The sequence below is a fragment of the Otolemur garnettii genome, unplaced genomic scaffold (genome assembly GCF_000181295.1).
Source record: "Otolemur garnettii isolate 467f Iridium unplaced genomic scaffold, OtoGar3 scaffold00069, whole genome shotgun sequence".
NCBI lineage: Eukaryota > Metazoa > Chordata > Mammalia > Primates > Galagidae > Otolemur > Otolemur garnettii.
In genome coordinates, this window is record NW_003852464.1 from 3176862 (window position 1) to 3201679 (window position 24818).

A 24818-nucleotide genomic window follows, 5' to 3' on the forward strand; every position below is an offset into this window, starting at 1 on the left:
AAGTTCAACTGGACAGAAGCTCACATTGAAATGCGTTTCTGATGCTGTCCGAACACTAAGAGTTTTAGCCCATCTTTCTTTCCATACAATTGCCTTCTTTTAGTCATTAATTCATTGAGTAGTTTTTTTTTTAATCATAACTGTGTATAATAATGGGGTATGATGGGCTGATTTGATATACAGTGTGGAATGCTTATATCAGACGGATTAACATAACCATCATCTCACTTAGGTGTCGTGGTAAGACATTTACACTACGCTCTTAGTAGTTTTGAAATGTACCGTTGCATTGTGCACAGTAGGTGAGATCCCACCAAACACCCTGTCTCCGCCCACTCTTCACCTTCCCCTCCCATCCCTACCTCTCCCCTTTATCTTCCTGCCCTATAGTTGAATGCACATGTAAGTAATGATGTATTGGTTTCATAATGGTATTGAGTACATTGGATACTTTTTTTTTCCATTCTGGAGATACTTTACTGAAAAGAATGTGTTTCAGTTCCACCCAGGTAACAGTTTTAATTCATCAAGGACGTTTCTTTGCAACGTTCCTTATTAGGCTCTGTGGCAGGCATGAAGGTTTATGCAACCCAATACCGGACCTTGAGAATTTTGCATGTTTGACACAGACCTTTGCATATTTGACATAAATCAGGCTGGTATTTTTTTTTTTTAATCACAGACATTCCTTCTTAGTATTTTATCCTTTGTCTTGAGGCAGTAGAGACAGTGCCCTGGCTGGGCTGAGCAGTGAAAATCTTGAGACTCTGTTCAGTAGAAGAAAACAATCCGATGTGTTGTGCCAGCGCCCTCGTTGTCAAAGAGGAATTATTTAAAATCTTTGTTCCAACAATTGTTTCCTTAGAAACTTTAGTAACAATAAGATCGCAGATATTGAGGAGGGAGCCTTTGAAGGAGCATCTGGTGTCAATGAAATACTTCTTACGAGCAATCGTTTGGAGAGCGTTCGGCATAAGATGTTCAAGGGATTGGAAAGCCTCAAAACTTTGTAAGTATTTTCATTTGCACTGTAGTTCTTCCGCCAAAGCAGTGGAGTTCATTATCCATCATGATCCTGGGAGGGGACCGCTCTGATCCCTCTGATTTTCCCTACCCTTCTCTCTCTATCTCTCTCTCTCTTTCACACCTTCTCTCTCTCTCTCTCTTTCACACCTTCTCTCTCTCTCTCTTTCACACCTTCTCTCTCTCTCTCTCTCTAACACACACACACACAGACCCTGTTTTATGAATACAAATAGCCCCTTACTTCAATACCCCTGCTTCAGTGTGCTGATAACAAATGTTTAGTAGTGCCCCTCAGGGCTCCTGCCTCTTCAGCGGCATGGGTCATCCTTACTCTAATGCTTGTACAGTTCTGGCTCCACTGTCCGGTCTCAAAATGATCATTCTCCTTCCTTTCCCTCTGTCTTATACTCCGTCTTTTTCCAAGGTCTCTGAGCTCCAGAATCCACCCCCTCAGCCCCGCAGTAGCACAACTCTGGACACTACCTTTGTTGTGTCCCTGGAAGGTCCTAATCCTGGACCATCTCACACACCCTCTCTTTTAAAGAAAACACACTAAGCATTGTGTCTACTTGCCCAGGGATAGGGAAGTCAGGGAAAAAAAAAAATCTGTGTTTCCAGGAGGTTTCTGGACGAGGAGAACGGGGATTCGGATGAATAGTATATATGACATTTTTGTATTACTTGAGTTTTCTACACTGCACATAATACATACACACATATATGTTTATAAATATACGGACATATATACACGTACTTTTATTTTTATATAATTATGTTTGACAAAAGTGGCGCCCTCAAACCTGGAAGGGAGACAAACCAAATTCTGAAGCCTCTGGAAGACATGAAGGAAAATATCTGTAACTGAGAAGCAGCTGTCAGTGATTGCAGTGGAGGGAGGCCTGAGCTGCACGGTCTCCTCTGAGTCCTCAACCCTGCCCCACACAGCTTCTGAGAGGCACATGTGACAGGGGGCACTGTTAGCTGAGGGAGCCCACCACCTGCTCTTTACCAGACGCAGAAGGAGAAGGGACTTTCCATCACCAGTGGGATGTGCTGACAGTATCCCCAGTTCAACCCCCACCCCCAGAACCCCTGCATGTCGGAGCAGGAGGTGCTTCCCATACTTAGCAGGGGTAGCGTGGAACTTAATCATATGGCAGGATTGGTCTGGGACCGGCTGAACCCTCCCAAGAGCTAACTTGGAGCCACTTCCAAACCCCCTGTGCACATTGTCTCAGCCTTTGTATGGAAGAGACCCTTGGGGTGTGTCAGGAGCAGAGAGGAGATGTGCCCCAGAGGCTGCATCTCACCTCCCCCTGAGCTGTGGCAGGTCACTCAGCAAAACACAAATCTAGTAACACGCAGAACCCTCCCTTCTTAGAAGGTGCCTGAGGGACTTCTTGTTACTGGAACGTCCTTCAGGGTGGAGCAGCACCTGGACTGGGAGGAAGGGAGTAGGTTATAATTTCACTTGGATTAGTCTGTTCAGGCTGCCGTAACAGGAGACCACAGTCTGGGCAGCTCTAACAACACAAAGTTACTTTCTCATCAGAATGGAGAGGAGTGCAAGATCAAGGTGCTCACTGGGGGTGTCTGGTGAGGCCTCTCTTCTTGGTTTGTGGATGGCCACCTTCTTGCCATGTCCTTGCTGGCCTTTCCTCTGTGTGTCCATGTGGAGTGAGAGGGAGCTGCCTCCCTTGTCTCGTGTCAGGACGGCAGCCCCATCAGAATGGGGCCTTCCCCTTACACACCCTTATTGAACCTTAATTATCTCTCTAATCCCTCTATCTAAATATAGTCAAGCATTGATTACCCACTGGGATACATTCTGAGGACTGTGTCATTATGCGACTTTGGCATTAGCAAATGTCACAAAGCACCCAAGGGCAAACCTAGACGGTGGGGCCCATTGCTCCTGGACCTCAGACCCACACTGCATGGGACTGTACTGTGATATGTGGCAAGTACTTGTGTACTAAACATAGCAAAAGTCCAGGATAAAAGACAAAAAAATGGTGCACCTGTACAAGGCTCTTGTCATGAACGGGGCCTCAGGACCAGTAGCTGATCTGGATGAGTGAGGATGTGAGTGATGGGTGAATGGAAAGCCTGGGACAGGACCCTGTTGTACCCTTCTGTCGGCCCTGTAAACACCAGTCGCTTAGGGTACACTGAATTTATAAAAGAAATGTTTTCTTCAATAATCGGTAACATTTCACTTTATTATAAATATTTTCATTTTTTAAAACTTTTGACTCTTTTGTCCTAACAGTTAGCTTAGAACACATTGTACAGCTGTACAAAAATATTTTCTTTCCTTTATCTATACTCTGTAAGATTCTATTTTTAACATTTTTTAAAAACTTATTTGTTGGGTGGTGCCTGTGGCTCAAGGAGTAGGGCGCCGGCCCCATATGCCAGAGGTGGTGGGTTCAAAACCAGCCCTGGCCAAAAACTGTAAAAAAAATTATTTGTTAAGAAACAAGACACACAGAACTTAGCGTAGGCCTACACAAGGTCAGGCTCATTGATACCACTGTCTTACCCTTTACATCTTGTTCCACGGGGAGATCTGGGGAGATCTTCAGGGCCAGTCACACACATGGAGCCAGAGGCCATCTCCTATGATGACAGTGCCCTCTTGGAAGGACCTGCCTCACACCTCAGGACGCTCGACAGTTAACATTCTCTCTCAATATATATACATTTAAATGTATATATTTAAATATACCTATTAGAATAAATATATTCTAAAATGTGTATATATACACTATAAAATAACTCTAAAAAGCCATGGTATACAGTGAACACAGAGCCCGCTATCATAGTCATTTATGGTCATCGTAAGTATGATGCATGGGACATGTTGCACATACTAGAACTTTCTGGGACTAACTAGGCAATAGCGTTGTCAACACCAGCATCTCCACAAGCACAGGAGCCATCAGTCGTGCTCAGATGTCATGATGGCTGTGATGTCACTAGGCAACAGGCGATTTCCAGCTCCATTGCAGTCTTCTTAGCCCACCTTTGTGTGTCCATTCTTGACCAAAATGTTAGGTGGCTCGTGACTGTGCAGCCACATTTGGGGGTTAGGGTTCAGCGTATGCATGGGGGGACACAACTCTGTCCGTAACACCACCCCAAGGAGCTTATCAAACTATCTCTTCTGATTAATGACGTGTACAGGATTCTCCCTGAGAGGTCTCCATATTCAACTTTCCCCCTTTATTGGATTACTGTGGATATTTTTGTGCTCTTGTATTTTAGCACCTGAGACAGGTGCCCAACAGCTCTCTCCTTAAGCCATCTGGCCACAGCAAGCGTGCCAGCGGGAGCTAGAGCCAAGCTCAGGGAATTCAAAGCCCTAAGGTAGTTTATCTGGACACACCCGTTCTCCCCATTGGTGTCTTTTTGCTTCGAGCTATGAGGATTTTTCTTTTTCTTGAGACAGAGTCTCACTCTGCACCCTGGGTAGAGTGATGTCACAGCAACCTCAAACTCTTGGGCTCATGCAATCCCCTTACCTGAGCCTCCTACATAGCTGGGACTACTGGGACCTGGCACAACACCCAGCTAGTTGAGCTATGAGAATTTTGATGGCACATCCCCATGCCCCCTAAAGTTTTTACCTATTTCAGTGAGACAGTTCCATGACATTGCAGATTAAATTTTGTACATTTGTGTGCTTATAGATTTTCCAGCAACAAAGAACCAAATTTTCTTCCAGTTCTCTCCAGGGTCTGTTTCTCTAGCAAGATTAGGACCCAGGGCTCTTTATTATCTATGACAAAGGGAAGTGCCGAGAGAAAAACTCTTCCGTTCTGCATTTGTTTCCTAACATACGATGATGCCTTGATAAGAAGGGCGCCATCTTTTCTTCTTATCTGTAACTTAGCAGAAAGCGAAAGTTTCTATTTCTTATTTATTACAGGGCAATCTAGTATTTTACAATGACATTGGTTGTTTATTTTTGCCTTCCCTTCTACATCGTGCAATCTTTAGTAGTCAACTTGTGTTTAGACAAATTAAGGAGTGAATTAGCTTTGCAGGAATTCTGAATAAGACTTATGGCAACTATTTATATCTGTTTTCTCATGGAGTTTTTAAAAGGCTTTTTTTAAATCCTCTAAGCCCTACAAATAAAGATTAACAAAGAAATGAAAACCGACCCAATACTATGGCCCTGATAAGGGTGACTACACTAGTATTCCTACTAGGGGATGATTAAGAAATGGTTGGAATTTTTTCAAGGTATACCCATTTAAATTTTATTTTTATTTATTTTTATTTTTATTTTTTTCAGACAGAGTCTCATTATGTCACCCTCGGTAGAGTGGTCCTGGTGTCACAGCTCATAGCAACCTCAAACTCTTGGGCTTAAGCGATTTTCTTGCCTCAGCCTCCCAAGTAGCTGGGACTAAAGGCGCCTGCCACAATGCCTGGCTATTTTTGTTGTTGTTGTTGTTGTAGTTGTCATTGTTTAACAGGCCCAGGCCAGTTCGCACCCACCAGCCCCGGTGCATATGGCTGGTGCCATAACCACTGAACTACGGGCACTGAGCCAGCCATTTAAATTTTATTGTGGGAAATAAATAAATAAATTTTTTTATAGACCAGATACTGCCATGGCTCATGTCTATAATCCCAGCACTTTGGCAGGCCAAGGTGGGAGAATTGCTTGAGCTCAGGAGTTCAATACCAGCCGGGGCAATATAGCAAAACTCCATCTCTCCAAAAAGAAATTAAAATAAAAAATAAGTAGCTGGTCATGGGTGGCACACACCTGTAGCCTCAGGTATATAGGAGACTTATGTGGGAAGATCACTTGAGGACAGGTGATCACACCCCAGCACTCCAGCCTGCGCCACAGAGGGAGAGGAAAGTGGGATCTGTTTACTCTTGTCATTTTCTAAGTTTTAAACTAAAACAGTGAACTAGGTAACTAATTGTTCTGAATAAAATATGAGCAATTTGTATATGCTTTGTGGATACTTATTCACCTTTCGCTTTCGCTGCCCGTTTGATATTGACTCCATCTCTGTCTCAGTCCCTGAAATGCCCTCAGCACTTCCTCTGCTGGGACTATTGATTCTTTCTGCCTCCTTTTTGTTCAGCCTTAAATGTAAGACGTGTACTACACTGAATGCACAAATCACGGGGCTCCAAGGGCTCAGAGAGCTGTAGGTGAATTAGGACATTATGTAATCATGCAAACATAATTAGAGCATCAAAGGCAAACGTTCTGCCCTCATCACGGAATTGTAGATCCACGCAGAGACTCGCTGGGCCTTTGTAACTAAGATTAATCACTGACGACTCCAAGCATCTTCTTCCTGCAGGAGCTTCCCAGTACATGTCCATAGTGGTTCCTAATGACATACAAACATTCGAAAAATAGTAACGAATGCCACATTGCAAAGAAGGGGTATTTTGATCCTCAGATAGGCAAAATTGATTGCCTGGTGCTTCCTCTCCATAACAATGTCCTCTCTCTCTTCCCCTTAGAATGTTGAGGAGCAATCAGATAAGCTGTGTGGCGAATGACAGCTTCATAGGACTCAGTTCTGTGCGTTTGCTTTCTCTCTATGATAATCAAATTACCACGGTTGCACCAGGGGCATTTGATACTCTCCATTCATTGTCTACTCTGTAAGTATGAAAAATCGCCTTCGTTTATTTATTACTTGAGACAGTGTATTATATTTTTTACTTTTATTAATAGCATTTTAATGCATTATTAGGTGTTTTGTAAAAAAAAATATAATCAAGTGACATTGTTTAAAGGGAAAAATTTGTTCATGTTAATTTACTTTCATTTTTCTAAAACTATTACCTACTCTCTTGTATTAAATTTTAACAAAAAATTACAGTACGGTTCATTCGGTTCTTTATAATCATGTGCTCAATAATGTGACTTATTTCTCAATTTTAAAATTATTTTAACTTGAGAGTGCTGGATATAAAAGAAATGTTGCAGATTTCCCACGCTGGCCTATTTTCAAAATAAGGATTATAAAATCAGAATTGATAGTGTTAGTGCCAACAAATTATGCTCTAAAGGATCATTTGAAATGACAAGAGGCACATTAGGATGACCAGAACAACAACAAAAGCTATTTGCTAGAGGGCATTTACTGTGATATTTGGAGAATATTGAAAAAATAGCTTGAACCTGTCTACAAAGGCATTTTATGTAGACAGCTCGAAAATAAAAAAATATTTGTAGGCCTGTAGATAGAAGTCAGGAAGTGTGTCCAAAATAAATTCCACCAAACAATATATTCAGGTCTCTTGTGAGTTAGTTTCGAAAAACTAGTGTTTGAAACTATTAATCATATAACATTAAACATATAACTGGTAAGACTTCTTTGTAATGGTGGCAGGCAGCTATGCTGTCTAACTCAATAGGAAGAGAATATAGTTATAGAGAGAAATAAGGACCCATGTAACGTAGCTCAGGTAACTGAAGAAATAATTACAGAGAAGCATCCATCCATCATTCAAGTACTTAATCCTCCTTCCACATAAGATGTGACATTTGTCATTGAGTGACTAACTTGTGCTTATTAAGGATGGCATGTTTATAAATAATGGGATTGTCAATAGGTCTGTGCTGAAGTGGTGAGACGCCCAAAGTATTGAGATTTGTAGAAGTAAATTCATTTTTATAACTAGCATTTAATCAACTCAGCTGTCAGTTTAGATGGGAAACCTATTCTCTGGAGCAAATAAGAGATGAAAATCTTGAGATGACAAATTAATGAAATAGCTGTTGTCAGGTTAAACTCAATAATATAAGGTAATCAGCCTTCATCTTTATATTAAATTACTGCACTATCAGTGCAGAGAAGTTTGACAGCAAGTCAGATTTCTGACAAGTTTAAATTATTTCTAAATGAGGTATCTATCTGGATCTACTGCCTAAACTCTAAATTACTGCCTTTACCTTATTTTTTTTGCATAAAATTATGTGAAACATTTCTTACCTGTATGTAAAGGTGTTGTTACAGTTCAAGTCCCAAGCATAAATATTTTAGCAGATAAATGCTCTCCTGTGTTGCCCGTGATTGAGTATGAATGAGGCAGGGGGCTGGGAAGAGGAAGCAGAAGGAATTATTCCAGTAGAGATAGTGTGGGGAATAGCAGCATGGGCCTTTGAGAAGTAGAAGGTGAAACCCCAGACTAAACCATGCGTTGTTTCCACGTGGCACTTAGAAACCTCTTGGCCAATCCTTTTAACTGTAACTGCTACCTGGCCTGGTTGGGAGAGTGGCTCAGGAAGAAAAGAATCGTGACGGGGAATCCTCGATGTCAGAAACCGTACTTCCTCAAAGAAATTCCCATCCAGGATGTGGCCATCCAGGACTTCACTTGCGATGATGGTGAGAACCTTTGCCCCATCTCACGTGATGCTGTTGGGATGCGATGGTGCACACACGTGTAGCATATCTGAGCTCAATTCAACAGATCAGAATGGATGTCTTTGTCTTTGCGTTGTTGCTTGGTTTTGTTTTAGCAACAGGGCACTTACCTTCTCAGACAACACTCTCACATTCAGCTTAATGTGTGTTCTGAATGTTTAAAAAGATGTCTAGTTTCTTCTGTGGTGGATACCGTGTAAGTAATTTTATTTTAACGTTTAAAAATTATCCAAGGCATCTTTTTAGGGAACTACAATTTTCAAATTAGAAAGGCAATTAACTTAGAACATAAAATTTTTAGTAACTCTGACAAAAACAGTATTTTTTCACATTTAGTACTCTCTCTTTGTCATCATAGTTGGTTCTCATAATAGCCCTACACGGTAATAGAGCAGATTTTATTAGTATTTCAGGGAGCTAATTTGAGCTCTATATTTTAAAATTAGGAACCCATGCAATTTTTGCTAAACACGTTCAACTAATCTGTCCCTTTACGTCTCCTCATGTCTATCTCCTTACAATTCGGTTTACATTTACATATTCTAATTAAAAGTATAATTTGTGTAAATAACTGAACAAATAACTAGCTGTTATAATTGCATGGGTAATTGTAATTACAATTTACAAGTTGTAAACTATTTTCTGGAATGCTGCCCTAGGCAGTCTGAAAACAGCCCCGTGTAGAACTTATGGTATCAATTTGTAAATACTTAACACCCTATCAATCAGTGCTGGAGACTCTTATATTTGTTAAGTTAATTTAAAGACATAAAATCCCTTTCACGCACCTTTAAAACCACAAATCTGGGCCTTGCTTGTTTCCTCTTTAATTCAGGAAATGATGACAACAGTTGTTCCCCACTCTCTCGCTGCCCGACGGAATGTACTTGCTTAGATACAGTTGTCCGATGCAGCAACAAGGGCTTGAAGGTCCTGCCCAAAGGAATTCCAAAAGATGTCACAGAGTTGTAAGTAAAGCTTGTCTTTCCTTTTTCTTGACAATGAATGTTTTACACACCCAGCAGAATGGAGACCAAACAAAAATCTTTAGAATTCTGTTTGCAGATGGCATACGATGAGCAATTAATTGTTATCACCCGAAACTGTAAACAAATAAATGCCAAAGTTAGTCCAGGGTCCCTAGGGAATGACTAGTTCTATATTTTACCTTTTTTCACATTCTCAGGGCCTTTATTGTGCTGAGGTGTGCTATGATACTCCAAGGGAGAATGGTCAAATATAAGGTAGTCCTCACACTTATCTTTTTCTATATTCCTTTCCTCAGGGAGTGTCTCGCAAGCCCAGCACTTCAGGAAATCCTGTATATTTGCTTTGTTTACAGTGCCCAGAATATTCCCTATGGCAAATTCTTCTTTAACCTATGACCTCTGGGAGCGTATCTCCCCACATAAGATAATTATCTTGGATGTGGAAAAACTGGCATAACCTTTACCCTTAAAAAGAGAAAATGCTTTTTTTTTTTCTTTTTTGAACTTGAATCAGAGTCCTTTAGATCCAAAAGGGTATGGGACCAATTAGCCCTGACATTTTCATAACTGATATTTAACCACAAATTACATGGCCAATATACACATAGCTGACCTTCAAGGCTGCCACACTCCCCTGCCTGCTTCAGACCACATACGCAGAATGGAAAATTCATAGAAGAAGCTGCAGCAGTAATAATATACTCATATCCCATCCATGTCATTCGTTCTCCAAACAAATGCCATATTCTTGGCATGAATATAACCAAGTCATTTTTGCCTCTCTATTTTTTCTCTGTGTGACACCATGGATCAATAATGATTTAAATCCCAATGCAGGCATGTTTCTGTGGCTCGTGCAGACCCACATGAGTGTTCCGAGTGAGCAGGTTTGATAAACTTTCAGCCGTGTGCAGCAGAGGCAATGAGGTTCCAGAAGATGCCACTTTAATTTTTAAGCATCTTATTTCCAAATCCGATGTCCTTCTGTGGATCCTCCTTTGGTTCTGAATGGAACAGTGAGAGAAAGAAGGCATCATCTTATGCACACAGAACATTCCTCTTGGATTTGAACTGTGGGGAAGTGTGCAGTTTCTCTCTCATTGCCAGTCACATTTTCAGATTAACTTTAAGCAATATTTTACATGTATGTATTAGTTAAATACTTAATTTTTGATTTACAATGTTTTTATTTTGGAAGTTCACATAAGACCCTGAGCCCTGCCCTTGGAGAGGCTAGATGGCTGTAGAATATTCTGTACGCAAAGCATTGATTTTAGGAATACTCCCTGAGCAGACTTTCAGACCATCTTTGATGTTAAGTACCTTTTTCTACTATTTTCAATGGCCTATGCTTTGGTCCTTTAACCCGATTCCCAGTAAACATTTTAAATATTCTTCATTTTTCTTCCTAAGCGCCATTGAACAACCCAAATAACCTACTTAATTCATGTCCTATCTGCTATATATGTGTTTATTCACTATTTCAAAAAATTGAATTTTCAATCTATTTCACTACAAATTATTAAAAGTAGCCTTTTTTCCTAAATAAAGCATATTTTAGAGATGAGAAAGATATTAACTCATCTGTTGTGAATATACATTTTATCTCCCAGAGCGCTTATTCTCAGAACCTTACCAAGTTAGCAGGAACTGTCTCACCGGTAAACATATCCACGTGTGTGAGAAACATTTTTAGTGTGTATTATGTTAAATCATTAAAGATTTTGGCAAACATGTGTGTGATTGGTAGTCAAGTTTGAGAAAATGGTCTCCATTGTTTTAAAACAGTTAGTTGCACATCCCTTCCGCTTAGATTGTTTTAGATATAAACATTCATAACAGACTTTCCCAATCTTGTTGACCTCGGCTGTTTTTGGAATCAAGGGAAAATGCTGAGCTGTATGGAATGATGCTTCCCTCTAGTGGTATCAGGAAAAACTTGGAAGAAAGGAAAGACGGAGGGGGACCAAAGCAAAAATATGAAGTCAAAAAGCTTAAGAAAGCATAAGGTTGACATAGTCCTGCTCTTGCTCTTAATCATATGGGTTTTGTTTTTTGGATTTTTTTTTTACATATTTTTGACAACTTGTGTCTTTTATATAATTGTTTTCATTTTGAAATATTAGAAATAGGCTGTTATCTTCGGCAACGTCTCAGCTACTTTTATATCTTGAGAGAACACCAGCTGCACCCTGGAATCTTGAGGTTGGCCACACAGCGGGATATAGCAGGGGGCCATATGACCAGGGTGCCGCCATTGTTTGTGGGCACATCCAGAGTGAGATGGCCCCAGTTTCTGAAAGACCTATGACCCCTCCCTGTCTGTATTCTAGGAAAAAATAGCCTTGGAAGGAGACAAAATTGATCGTTCTTTTTGGGACATCATTGCTCTAACTTCAAGCATCCAGTTAATCATGGCTTGCCAGTTAGCCAAAAGCCAGTATATTTTCTGATTATTCTTCTGACTCCAAAATAAAAGGAAAAATTGACTTATATGTGGGTATTTTAAATTACTTTTATACACACACACAGAGAGGATGTCCATAAATTTAGTGTGCAATTTACAATAATAATTTAAATTGCACATAACTTTCTGGACACTGTGTATGTATACACACGTACTCAATACTTTGCTAAATTTGTGATATTTCACAAAATCCCTTAAAATGTTTATCACTAAGCAAATATATGGTGGTAAAAACAAACCTATTTATGTACACATTTCCAAATTTCTCTTTAAAACCATCTATTGTTACTAAGTATACTACACATATTAAGGCAGTGAAGATTTGGTTTGGTTAGTACTTAATGAATTTTATGGTATTGTCTCCTCATAAAGACAGACTGGAGGCTTACTAAAAGTATGGTTGACTGAGTGGGCCCCCTTGCTGACACACAGCTGCTAAAAGCTCGCCTTGCCTTCTTAGATAAACCACAGAGACTTTGACTTTATAATTTAGCTTAAATGATCCACGAAGAATTCTGCTGTATTTGACAACTGTAATTTTTTTTTTCTTTCTTTACTTTTCTTCAGTAATGACCCCAGACAGGAGGATGACATTGTAACACAAAAACTGCCAAGTTTCTTTGCCTTAAGAGTGAAATATTGTTCACTTATTTTATGGGTGGCCACTGTTACTTGTAAGAAAATAATACTGTTTCTTTGTTTTTAGGTATCTTGATGGAAACCAATTTACGCTGGTTCCAAAGGAACTCTCTAACTACAAACATTTAACACTTATGTGAGTAACATACTGTATTTTTTTTTTCATTTTTGCTTTAATCTATTTCATGAAAATGGGGGCAGCAAGGGGCAGAAGATTTAGTGAACCTTTCAGATAAAATAAATCATCTACACTTAGATGCGTCCCTCCTTGCTCACTGTGGTTCTGGATCACCGGCTACATCTTCATTGAATATCAGTCAGGCAATGGAATGTCTTAGAAAAAGGTCCTCCTCTAAATTCAAAGATGTATGAATACAAGAAAGTTTAAGTAGTCAGAGAATTATAGAAACATGATAAACTGCTTACTTTTATTGACAGATGTAGGCTATTTTATGCCAAGCCAAGGAAGGAAAGATAAGCCGTGTCTTTAGTCTTGACTTGAAATGAAATACGATGAATGATGAACAACTTAATGAAAATATATTAAAAATTTAGTTTATTAGGTTTCTGTTCCTTATATAAAATATTATTAAGTTATGGGTCTCAGGTATTAAAATTTATTTTATAGCATCTATATATAAATTTATATAGTATGTAAGTAAAATTGACAAAGTATTGACTTCCTAAGAATAAAATTCAAATTATTGATTTTTTTTCAGCATTTTTTGATGCCCTCTGTTACATTTTTTAATGAATGTAAACAGTTTTAACCATCTCTCAGTTTTAAACACAAGAAGATAATTAAATATAGAAGCATTTTGATTTAGTTCTGTACACAATGTTTAAAAACAAACATAATCTTGTTGCACATAATATCAGGCTTTAAGACTGGTTCTCAACCTTCCTAATGCTGTGACCCTTTAGTACACAGTTCCTGTGGGTCACAACCTACAGGTTGAGAACTGCTGCTTTAAGAGTAGCCTTGTTGATAATTGATAAACTAGAACATACCAAAAGAAAATTATCTAGAAGATGATTGATACATGGATTAATTGAACATTCCTTATTATTAGTTTAAGCCTTTCTAATTTTAGAGTAAATATGAATAGCTTTAGGGGCAGATTGCTAATGTTGTTAGAATAAGACAGTTTATTCTTAAGAGAATTCTAGAAACCCAAGTAGCAGAGAGTGTTACATACCCCAAGCAAACCTTATTTATTGAGGTTTCTTCTGATCATTTTTGATTTTCCTTAAATGTATGTGAAAATCAAAGCTTCATAAAAAGTATATTGGACTATTTAAATGGCAAATGATTAAATTACAGAAAAGGTTCCTTGTTCTTCCTTAAGTCATTGATATTGTAGCCACAAGAACCGACTATATACATTTTATTATGTTAAATAAACCATTAAATTACTGCAATTTCCAAGGGGTCACTTTAGCAGAATTGGGTCATTTGTGGGACAGCGTGTAATTATTTAAAATCAGTTGGAAATGAAAAATGAGAATTGTGAATGTAGAAATGGTTTTACCCATGACTCATTACACAACTCTGGGCAACTAATTCTTTCTAAAGTAGACACATTTATTTTTAAAATTTAGGTATAGTACTTCGGCAGCTTAAAATATGGGTTGTAGGCTCAGCTCCTGGAGCACAGTTAGGGCACCAGCCTCATGCATCAAGGGTGGCCAATTCGAACCCAATCTGGGCCAGTGAAATATTAAAAAAAAAAAAAAGTAAACTTCTAAAAAAAAATATGGATTGAAAAGATTCCTAGCTTTTTTCTAATTTTATGGGTCCATTTTACTGACATTTGGTTAATAAAGGAACTGATAATCCTCAGCTTTTCTGAGTCTTCTATTTATTCAAATATTTTGCATTTTGCTTCAGAAAAATAGTGAATGTATATAGTGAATATATATATAGTACATAGACGTTAGTGAATATATTTATATTTTGATATGTATATATAATAGGAATAAAATTAAGTTCACAGAATATAAATTACAACCTATAGTACACATTCCACTTACAAGAGCCATTTAGTGTAGGTAAAAATTCACCATCTTTCTTATTTACCAAATATTCATCAAACAGATTTTTATCGAGGACCTACTGGGTCCTACAGTGATTTGGTCAGGGTCAGGAACACAGGCATCTGTACTGAATGTTATTGCTCAGGGGTTCTTTCAGGTATGACATTTGAATATGTGTTTGAAACTTTATGAAAAGCATATTGGACTATTTAAATGATAAATGATCAATTATGATCCGTGAGGATAAAATTTGTGTATCTGATAGCACTTAGGAGGATGAGGTTGATGTTATCACCCACAAAATGTGTCTATTATAAGTCGCCTCCAAGAGAGCTCCCTGGGAACCATCATGAGTCTCCTGGAGGTGGCAACAGCAGTGTAAGGAAACATGAGCTCACTCTGAACCTGAGCAGCTGCTCACAAATAGACCAGCCACGTGTACTCACACCCCATTGGCTAAAGATCCTGTGTGTACACACCCCATTGGCTAAAGACCTTGTGTACTCACACCCCATTGGCTAAAGACCCTGTGTATTCACACCCCATTGGCTAAAGTCCCCATATACTCACACCTCATTGGCTAAAGCAAGGCATGTGTTCCCTCCTAATCTCAACAGGGTTGCAAGTGAATAATTATAAACAATGTTGCCATCTATTTCATAGTGTGATCTGGTGTCTTTTTGTCTTCAGACAATAAGGGAGTGACTGGCTGTAAAGAAGACCTTTCTCTCTCTAAGAATCACTAATATTCCCATTTCCATGGCTAACAGTAGACTATTTCTTCCTTTTTCTCTTTTAGAGACTTAAGTAACAACAGAATAAGCACCCTTTCCAATCAGAGCTTCAGCAACATGACCCAGCTCCTCACCTTGTGAGTGTGAACATGTGATACTGAAAATTCTTTTAAATCACTGCACAAAAGGCATTTTCTGGATGCTTAACATTCTTAGTGAATAAGAAGTAATCTCTGCCCCGGGGAATGTTTCTATTCAGAGGAACAGACAAATCCTCAATACATGAACAAATATGGATATTACAGACAGTGCTGGGTTCCATGAAAGAAACAAACAACTTATTTCTGTGATAGGGTTAGGGGAAATTCTTGAGCCAGGCTTCTGGGGAAAGTCACCTTAGTGAGGATGGTGGGGGCAGCCTTGTCAGGCAGGGGTTGCCACCGAGAAAAATTCTAGATTGTGTTTAGAAAACACGTATGTCCTCTTAGGGAGATGACATAAAAATTAAAAAAAAAAAAAACCTTATGTGTAAATGTTATCAATTTATAAAATGCTCAAGTAACCCATAGTACACACTTCAATAACTGCATTATTTTAAAAATATTATTTAACCATTTTTGGATTCCTAAATCAAACAAATCAGTGTGTGTGTGCTTTCAGAATTCTTAGTTACAACCGCCTGAGATGTCTTCCTCCTCGAACCTTTGATGGATTGAAGTCTCTTCGATTACTGTAAGTAGCTTATATTCACGTCACTGCTCACTGCAGCTTCAACTCCTGGGCTCAGTGATCCTCCTGCCTCAGCCTCCAGTAGCTAGGAAGACAGGTGTGCACCACCACACACAGCTAACTTTTTTTTCTATTTTCAATAGAGACTGAGATGTACTTTTGCTCAAACTGGTCTCAAACTCTTCACCTTCAGGGGTCCTAGTACCTTGACCTCCCAGGGTGCTAAGATTACAGGTGTGAGCTCGCCCTTTGCCTGGCCTTAGGTTGTCTTTTTATACCTAAGCTGCCTTGTTGATGATTGGCTATTATAGGATATGTGTATTAGACCTTACTATAAATTTGGAAATAGAAAAATCATATCTTACCGTGTCATTGTTCAGTAGCTTCAGTTTGGACAATATCACTTTCGCTTTCGTAATACTATTGCTGTAGTCGTTTATTTGATAATATATAAGATTAAGATGTATGGTTTAGGCTTCGCATCTGTGGCTCAAGCAGCCATACAACCCACTTGACCTGGTGGGTTTGAATTCAGCCTGGGTTCTACCAAGCAACAATGATGGCCGCAACCAAAAAATAGCCAGGCATTGTGGTGAGCACCTATAGCCCCAGCTACTTGGGAGGTGGAGGCAGAAGAATCGCTTGAGCCCAGGAGTTGGAGGTTGCTATGAGGGCAACTCTACCTAGGGCAACAATTTGAGGCTCTGTCTCAAGAAAAAAAAAAAAAAGATGTCTGATTTATATACCTGCAATTAATTCTGAAAGAAATATTGGGAAATTTAATTCCAAAGAAATTATGCAGTACTTGAAAACATTTTTATTATAAAAATGCATTTCTAAGTATGTGAAATAGGGTGGTGCCTGTGGCTCCAAGGAGTAGGGTGCTGACCCTATATGCCACAGGTGGCAGTTTCAAACCCAACCCCTGCCAAAAATTGCAAAAAAAAAGTATGTTAAATAAAACATGAGGCTTAATCATGTTCCTTCCCCTAGAATTAATAGTTAAAACTCTTCTGGTTTTGTCCATATACATTTGTTTTTACATCCTAATATATATGTGCCCACAATTATATAACTTTTAAGAGACAAAAAATAGAATCTTTTCTTATTCTGCCATTGGCTATTTTTATTTAGCATGCACAATGTTTCCATTCTATCATGTATAGATATTTCTTTTTCTTTCTTTTTTTTTTTTTTTAGCCAGGGCTGGGTTTGAACCCACCACCTCCAGCATTTGGGGCTGGCGCCCTACCCCTTTGAGCCACAGGCACCTCCTGTGTATAGATATTTCTTAACTGTGTAACTGGTACAGAGTTACCAGTTAGAAGGTTAGAAGAACCATATTTATTCATCCTTGTCTTCACTATAATTTGATTTATTTACAAATTTTTACAAGTGCTTCATAGTACTTCAACGAACATCCTATATATGCGTCTTGGTCCAAATGTGCTACCCTTTTAGCAATGAATTATGTAGAGAGGTATTTCAAATATAATGAGGCTACCAAAAGTTACTGTTGTGTTGTCTCCCAGCAAGGTCTTATCAATTTACAAATGTGTGTTTCCATGAGCTGTTGTAGAGTACTTTTTATTTCAGAGCACTCTTGCAAACACTGAATATTATTAATCCTTTTATTTTTGACTACACGACAGATTGAAAATTATTTTCAGTTCTTGTTTTAATTTGTATTTCCAATTACTGGGGCAATTGAGTATATTTTCTTTGTTTATTGAGCATTTGTGCTTCTTATTTGTGCTGTTCAGATCGTTACTCCATTTTTCTATCAGGTACTTTGTCTTTTTCTTATTAATGGAGATGTTTTTATGCATCGACTGCTTGTCCCTATGCTTGCAGGTCTTTTTATAAAGGAATTAATTCTTGTGTCTTATGTAAGTTGCAAGTATTTACCAATGTGGAATTTTTTTTCACCTATGGATATATTTTGTGCTATCAAATATTTAGCACTCTTTTCATTTATGATTTCTGGATTTTGTGTTGTGCTTTTTTTCTTTTTTTGAGACAGAGCCTCAAGCTGTCCCCCTCGGTAGAGTGCTGTGGCATTGCAGCTCACAGCAACCTCCAACGCCTGGGCTCAAGCGAGTCTCCTGCCTCTACCTCCCAAGTAGCTGGGACCACAGGCGCCCGCCACAACGCCCGGCTATTTTTTGGTTGCAGCCATCATTGTTGCTTGGCAGGCCCGGGCTGGATTTGAACCCACCACCTTAGGTGTATGTGGCTGGCGCCTTAGTCACTTGAGCCACAGGCGCCGAGCCTTATGTTGTGCTTTTGAAAGCACATTTCATGTTTGTAAAATGAAGCTCCATTTCATGTTTGTAAAAAGGAGCTCTTCTAAATTTTATTATTTTTATTTTGTTGAGATAGGGTGTCACTGTGGCACCCTGTTTAGTATCTCACTGAAGACTTGAACTCCTGGGCTCAAGCAACCCTTCTGCCTCAGCCTTCCAAGTAGCTAGGACTATAGGTGCACACAATTATGCTAGCTAATTATTTACATTTTTTTGTACAGATGGGATCTCAATATGTAGCCCACGTTGGTCTTTAACTCCCAGTCTCATGAGATCCTCCTGCCTTGGGCTCCCAAAGTGCCAGGATTATAGGCGTATGCCACCACACCCCGTCTCTGCATAAATTTAAATATATTTCAACTTCTGCATTTAACTCTTCAATCTGAAATTTATTTTGTACAATTTACATGAAATAGCAGCTAACTTTCTGCTTTCCCGAGTAGACATCCAGTTGTACCAGAACTGTTTATTAAATAGATCATCTTTTCTGTACCAATGTAAAGTGTATATTATTAAGATAAAATCTCATACATGCCTGGAAATTTTTCTGAACTCTTGAAATGTAGGAAACTTAATTTTTCTCATTCTTGCTTTTAGCTCCCTACATGGAAATGACATTTCTGTCGTGCCTGAAGGTGCTTTCAATGACCTCTCTGCACTGTCACATCTGTGAGTATCTAATTCATGACTGTAGATTTAGGGTGAAACGCTCCTTAGTGAGTGTGTGGGAGTAATCCTCTGCCACTTCTTTTATTGCAATGGTTTAAGATTTGATTAGTTTCATCTTTAAAGAAAAAAATGTGAAGATCTTCAACTTGAACATGATGCCCTCCGCAAAATAGCTCTAATCTACCCTTCAGCTCTTGCATCCCATTGAGTTCTCGTCACTTAACTAAAAATGTCTCATCTATAAACCTGCCCTCCCTGATTCACGAGTCCATGCCCTCCCCTTCTCCTTGTTCTCTGATTCTAGAACTTCATCTGTCCTTCAATTCGCTCTCTCCCAGACCTGATTTTTCAAGTCACAACCCAAGTATCACATGTTCCTGATTTGTTCAAACTAGATTCATTTATTTATCAAATATTGCTCAGTGCAAGCTGTGGAACCATGTGAAAAATAAATTCTGTGTGGTTCAAGACTCAAAGAGCCAAATCCTCACATTGGATGAAATGATTCTCCTTTGTGCTTCCTCTCAGAACAACCTACTTATGCTTCCAGTTTGGGGAAACACAGTAAAATAGTTTTTAAAATATGTACTAATTGGGGTGCAAAAACCTCATTCTGGCTTAATTCTATCATTCCATTAAAGTTCAGGGAGCAAGCCTAGGATAGGGTGGAAAGCCTCCTCGAGTGATGCTGTGTTTGGCGCCACCTGCTGGCAGTTGTCGGCTTCAGCTGTAAATGTCACAGTCCTGTTCTCCAGGGGAGGTTGCCTTCCGTATTCTCTCCCAGCTTGGCTCTTCCCTTCCAAAACTTGCAAACTGCATGAAGATAAAGATTTAGAAAATTGGAAAAGGTAGATGATTGAAAAATAGAATCCAATAGTCAGTCCTGTTACACCTGAATTTGCCTTGTAGGGTCTGTGTTATCAATAAGGCTTTTTGTGTATCCACCTCTAAGCCTGGGGGGGTGCTGACTATTAATATTCCTTCTGCTAAACTATCAAGTCTTGGGCAGCGAGACCTCCACTTTTTCATTTTTGAGCACTTCAAAGTCCATATCACAGTTACCCCTTTACAAACTCTGGGGCTGCCGTGTGTGATACAGGATAACATGAATGACTCTCCTAGATCAGGGCTGTAGGACTAGCAGGAAACGCAGCACAGAGCAGGAGGTGCCGTCCTGCTGGTGTCAGCCTCACGGATCAGAAAAGGCTGTGCAGGGAGGTCCTGCTTGAGATGAGCAGATCCTTCCTTCACATCCCCACCCCACCCCTGACAGTGAGAGCGATTTGAATCTTCTTTGTCCTGTGCCCTGTTTTCCTTGTGTTCCCTTCATGCATTTGTCTTTTTACTGCCTAGATCATCAACAGCTCTGATTTATTCCCTTTTTCCACTTCCTCCTCCGTCATAGTAAGGACTTAGCAATGTCAGCTTGGATGAGATCAGACATCTTGGCAACATCAAGCATCACTAGTGCTCATTTTTAATTTACTAGGATTTGAGTCTGACATATACACAGGAGCGTAACATGAGTTCTGCTATCATACAAAGTATTATGATTTTACAAATATAATTTGGGAATTGCCTAAAAAAGAATAAGATGAATTATGTGTAGACTGAAGACCTAGAAGTAAGTTCTTTATGAATCAGAATTCACCAGTTTTTAAGGACTACTTTACATGTCTACTATTTGTTCTCAAGTTTAACAGAATTATGATCCCACTGGTTGGTTTCTGTGGTCTCAGTTTCTTAAACTGTGAAGTGGATTATGGATAATTTTAACCTCATAAAGTTACTATGTAGGATAAAATGAGGGACATCATAGAAATATTGGCTTAGCCCAGCACCTGGATATAGTCAGAGTGCCGTAAGTGTTAGCTAGTTTCTTGGTTACTTTGCTGTCACTAGCGCTGCTTAGGGGAGTAGAAACCGTAACATGAGAGACTTTGCAAAGGGACAGACACCCACTGTGCAGTCCAACTCAGCTTCCGGGAAGTAGCTTTAGACATCTTTAATAATTCATGCCATCATGCCACACTTTATCTCTGTGCTTTGCTTCCTGCTCCTTTACCTGAAGTGTCCTGCCAACCTTTTCACCTACTCAACTCTAAATATCCCACATACTTTAAAATTTCTTAAACTACCACCACCCTTCTCCACCAACAAGTCAGTTCAGTGACAGACATCTAGTACATGCTTCTAGTACTTTGAATAAAAATTATTAGGGGGGAGTGAATGCTCTCTCCTCAGCAGGAGGAGTTCTTTGGAGGCAGGAATAATGCTTTATTTATATTTGGTCCTTGAAACCTGGCACAGTGATTGAGTTCTCAGGAAATATTTGGTGAATGAAGGAAGCGTTAATACGCCGAGCGTGTGCTCACACCTGTCTAAACCTGTCTTTGCAAATACAAGGATTCCTTGTAAAGGACAGGTAAGTGTGAGCACTGGTGACATGTCAGTCAGCAAAACGGGGAACCCACGTTGTCTCTGCTTTCTGCTAAAGTGTTATCCTCAATAAATCTGTAGGGTTTTTCTACTGAGCAGCACTGCATTCTGTTCCCTTAGGAAATAATACATCCATACTGTGTGTGTGTGTGTGTATGTGTGTTTGTGCTTTTGTGGTGTTGTTTTTCCAGAGCGATTGGAGCCAACCCTCTTTACTGTGATTGTAACATGCAGTGGTTATCCGACTGGGTGAAGTCGGAATACAAGGAACCCGGAATTGCCCGCTGTGCTGGTCCTGGAGAAATGGCTGATAAACTATTACTCACAACTCCCTCCAAAAAATTTACGTGTCAAGGTATTGTCTTTCATCGTTTTTACTGCTTTTTCTAAAGATTACTTTATTAAGTAAAAAAAGGAAAAGACAGCCATTTTACCACTGGACTTCCAAGGTATAGTTGAAAAGCCCAGTAAGTAATGACCTTGCCCCACCCATGCACGGACAAGACAGGGTAGTCACTTGAGGGGCCAAGTAAAGAACTAAGCTTTTCAAATACATCTCAAAAATCATCCACTGGAAAGAGCAAAGTTTTCTTGAAAATGTATGAAAACCGTAAAGTTCACAATTTCTGGAAATGCCTTAAATACCTTCTAACAAGTACAATGTTTTGCTTTTGCCTTATCTTAACATACGCCCTTCTCTAGGGCTGCCAGGGCCCTGTGGCTTCCCTGTACCAGGTAAGGAGAAAGGGGCCCTCCCAAGGTTCAGCCCAAACCTTCTGCCTCGCCTCATGTCCTGGGGATTTTGTGCTGATCTTCCTGTGCCCTTCTTGTCTGTACCCCTTCTCTTTACCTTTGTTCTCTGTATGTGTGAATTATAGTGTTTTAATAAATACTACTTTCTTCTTTTATTACAAGAGTAATACAGGTCTGCTATAGAAAATCTAACTCTGAAAATGTAAGCAATTGTGCTATTTTATTTCTGCAAAAAGAAATAAAAGTAACCATGAATCAAACTACTCAAGAGATAAGCACTATTAAACTTGTTTCACTTATCAATATGGCTCTAGATCTCTTCCAAAAAGTAGAATAGAAAGTTACTATTATTCCTAGATCATACATATACCTAGGGAGCTGCTCGAAATTATTAGGTCGCATAGAGACATTCTTGAATAATCTAAATGGATAAACAGAAAATGTTAATTAAAGATGTTTTATGTCTAAAACTAAATCTGATGTATTGTGGAATGCAGAGAAGTTGAAGGGATAGTCTTGCCTTCCGAGACTCGCTAATGTACTTGAAAAGACAAGCTTTGAACACTGGCCAATTTATGTAGGAAAAATCTGTTTCATTCGGTGTCTTGTGATGTGGGTCGTGATGTGAGGTCTAAAACCTCGTCTGGCCAAAGTTAAACCTCAGCTTTGCTTTTCAGTACCTGGGTAACCTTGACCAGTCAGCGCCTCAGTTTTCTTGTTATAAGTGGAAATGAGGATAGTATCAGTCAGAATGGTTTTATGAAAATTATGTGAGTTAATACATGTATAACACACTGGCTCACAAAATTCAAGATAGTGTACCTGTTAATTGTATTTTTATGACATTTTAAAATACTACAAAAAGATGATATGAGACACCCCATGCTTGTTAATAAAAGAAAGAATTTTCAAAAACTATACACTCTTCCAAACACTTTTTTGTTTCGTTTTGGTTTTGAGACAAAGTCTCACTTGTCACCCCAGGTAGAGTGCTATGACATCACAGCTCACAGTGACCTCAAACTCCTGGACTTAAGTGATTCTCTTGCCTCAGGCTCCCAAGTAGCTGGGACTACAGGCACTGGCTACAATGCCTGGCTATTTTTAGAGACCAGATCTCTCTTTGGCTCAGGCTGGTCTCAAAACTATTAGCTCAGGCAATTCACCCACCTCTGCCTCCCAAGTGCTAGGTTCCAGGGGTGAGCCACTGCACCCAGCTACCCCCAAACACTTTTCAGTTGGCATTTAATGCTTTTTTTAATGACTGCAGGTGGTTAAAAAAGATGCAACTGACGGCACTTTGTGAATATTGACTAGTAAGACAAAACTTTCCTATTATTTTAAATGTATTTAGTGGAGCTAATTTTTTTTAATTGTTTGGAATTCATTCAGGGTACAAGAATTAGGTCACACTGATTACATTGGCTGACATCTCTCTTATAATTGTGTCCTGTCCCCAAGAGGTGTGCCACACACCGTGATCCCCCTCAACCCTCCTGCCTCCCCTTCGTGGATCTAATTTTAAAAGTCACAAAAGCAAGATTCTCCTTAATTTCCATTTTCTCCTTGAATTCCTATTTCTAGTACATCAGGAAACTGTATCATTCTGTGTTACAAAAAAAATTGTGCATAATTTAGATTATAAAATGTTTTGGCACTAAAAGTGTATTAGTTTTCACATTTTTCTCTGAATTGATTATTGCTATTAATATTAATTACAAGTGAGTCTCTTTGATTACTTGCCCTGAACCCACCAATTGCCCTCCCTCCACCCATCCTCCCCCCTCCACCCATCCTCCCCCCTGCCCTCTCCTCCCCTCCCCTGCCCTCCCTCTCCCCTTTCCCTGTATTCCTGGAAATATTTCTTAAACAAAATCTTATAACAAACATTTAAGAAAAGCTGCCTATTTATATTCCACTCTGAAAACATCACAGTTTATGCTCACATGATAAATGTACAGAAGTCCAGCATGTATGTCCAGTCCTACCTCACCTTACTGTGCTTTCATAGACTCTGTGTTGTTCACACACAGAACCTTGTTGGCCCCATTTTTCCAACCCTATGTGCTCCCTTCTTGTCCCTGTCACATGTTGGTAATTCTCAAAGTTTTAGGCATTTTTATTATTATATCTGACATGATAATTTGCCATCAGTGACCTCTGATGCTGCTGTTATGATTCGGGGGGCAGACACCCCAAACCACACCCATATAAGATGGCAAACTTAACTGATAAGTGTCTGTCCTGACTGCTCCACTGACTGGCCCTTCCCTTGCCTCAATCCTCCCAATTCCCTGAGACCACAAAATATTGAAATTAGACAATTGGGAGGAGACCTCATCTCTCACTTTAAATCAAAACCCAACCCTGGCCAAAAACTGCAAAAAAAAAAAAAAAAAAAAGATTTATTGAAGCCTTAGATCATTGTCAGTATTTTTTAGCAATAGACTATTTTAAATTAAGGTATCTGCCATATATTACTCTTTTAAGAGATGATGCTATTATATATGTCACAGACTACAGTTTAAGACAAACATAACTTTTATTTGCACTCAGAAAATGAAAAAGTCTTTTTGGGGGAGGGGAGACAGAGTCTCACTATGTTG

General features: G+C 39.3%; 1 protein-coding gene across 1 annotated transcript in view; it reads left to right on the forward strand.

Annotated features, from left to right (window-relative positions):
• Nucleotides 1-24818, forward strand: part of SLIT2 (slit guidance ligand 2) — a 344584-nt gene that overhangs the window by 265764 nt on the left and 54002 nt on the right. Inside the window, exons 17-25 of the mRNA XM_023515340.1 lie at nt 866-1009; nt 6535-6678; nt 8245-8411; nt 9286-9418; nt 12613-12681; nt 15382-15453; nt 15977-16048; nt 18949-19020; nt 21651-21814. Of these exons, the coding sequence (XP_023371108.1) occupies nt 866-1009; nt 6535-6678; nt 8245-8411; nt 9286-9418; nt 12613-12681; nt 15382-15453; nt 15977-16048; nt 18949-19020; nt 21651-21814 (1037 nt within the window). The remainder of the gene's footprint in view (nt 1-865; nt 1010-6534; nt 6679-8244; nt 8412-9285; nt 9419-12612; nt 12682-15381; nt 15454-15976; nt 16049-18948; nt 19021-21650; nt 21815-24818) is intronic.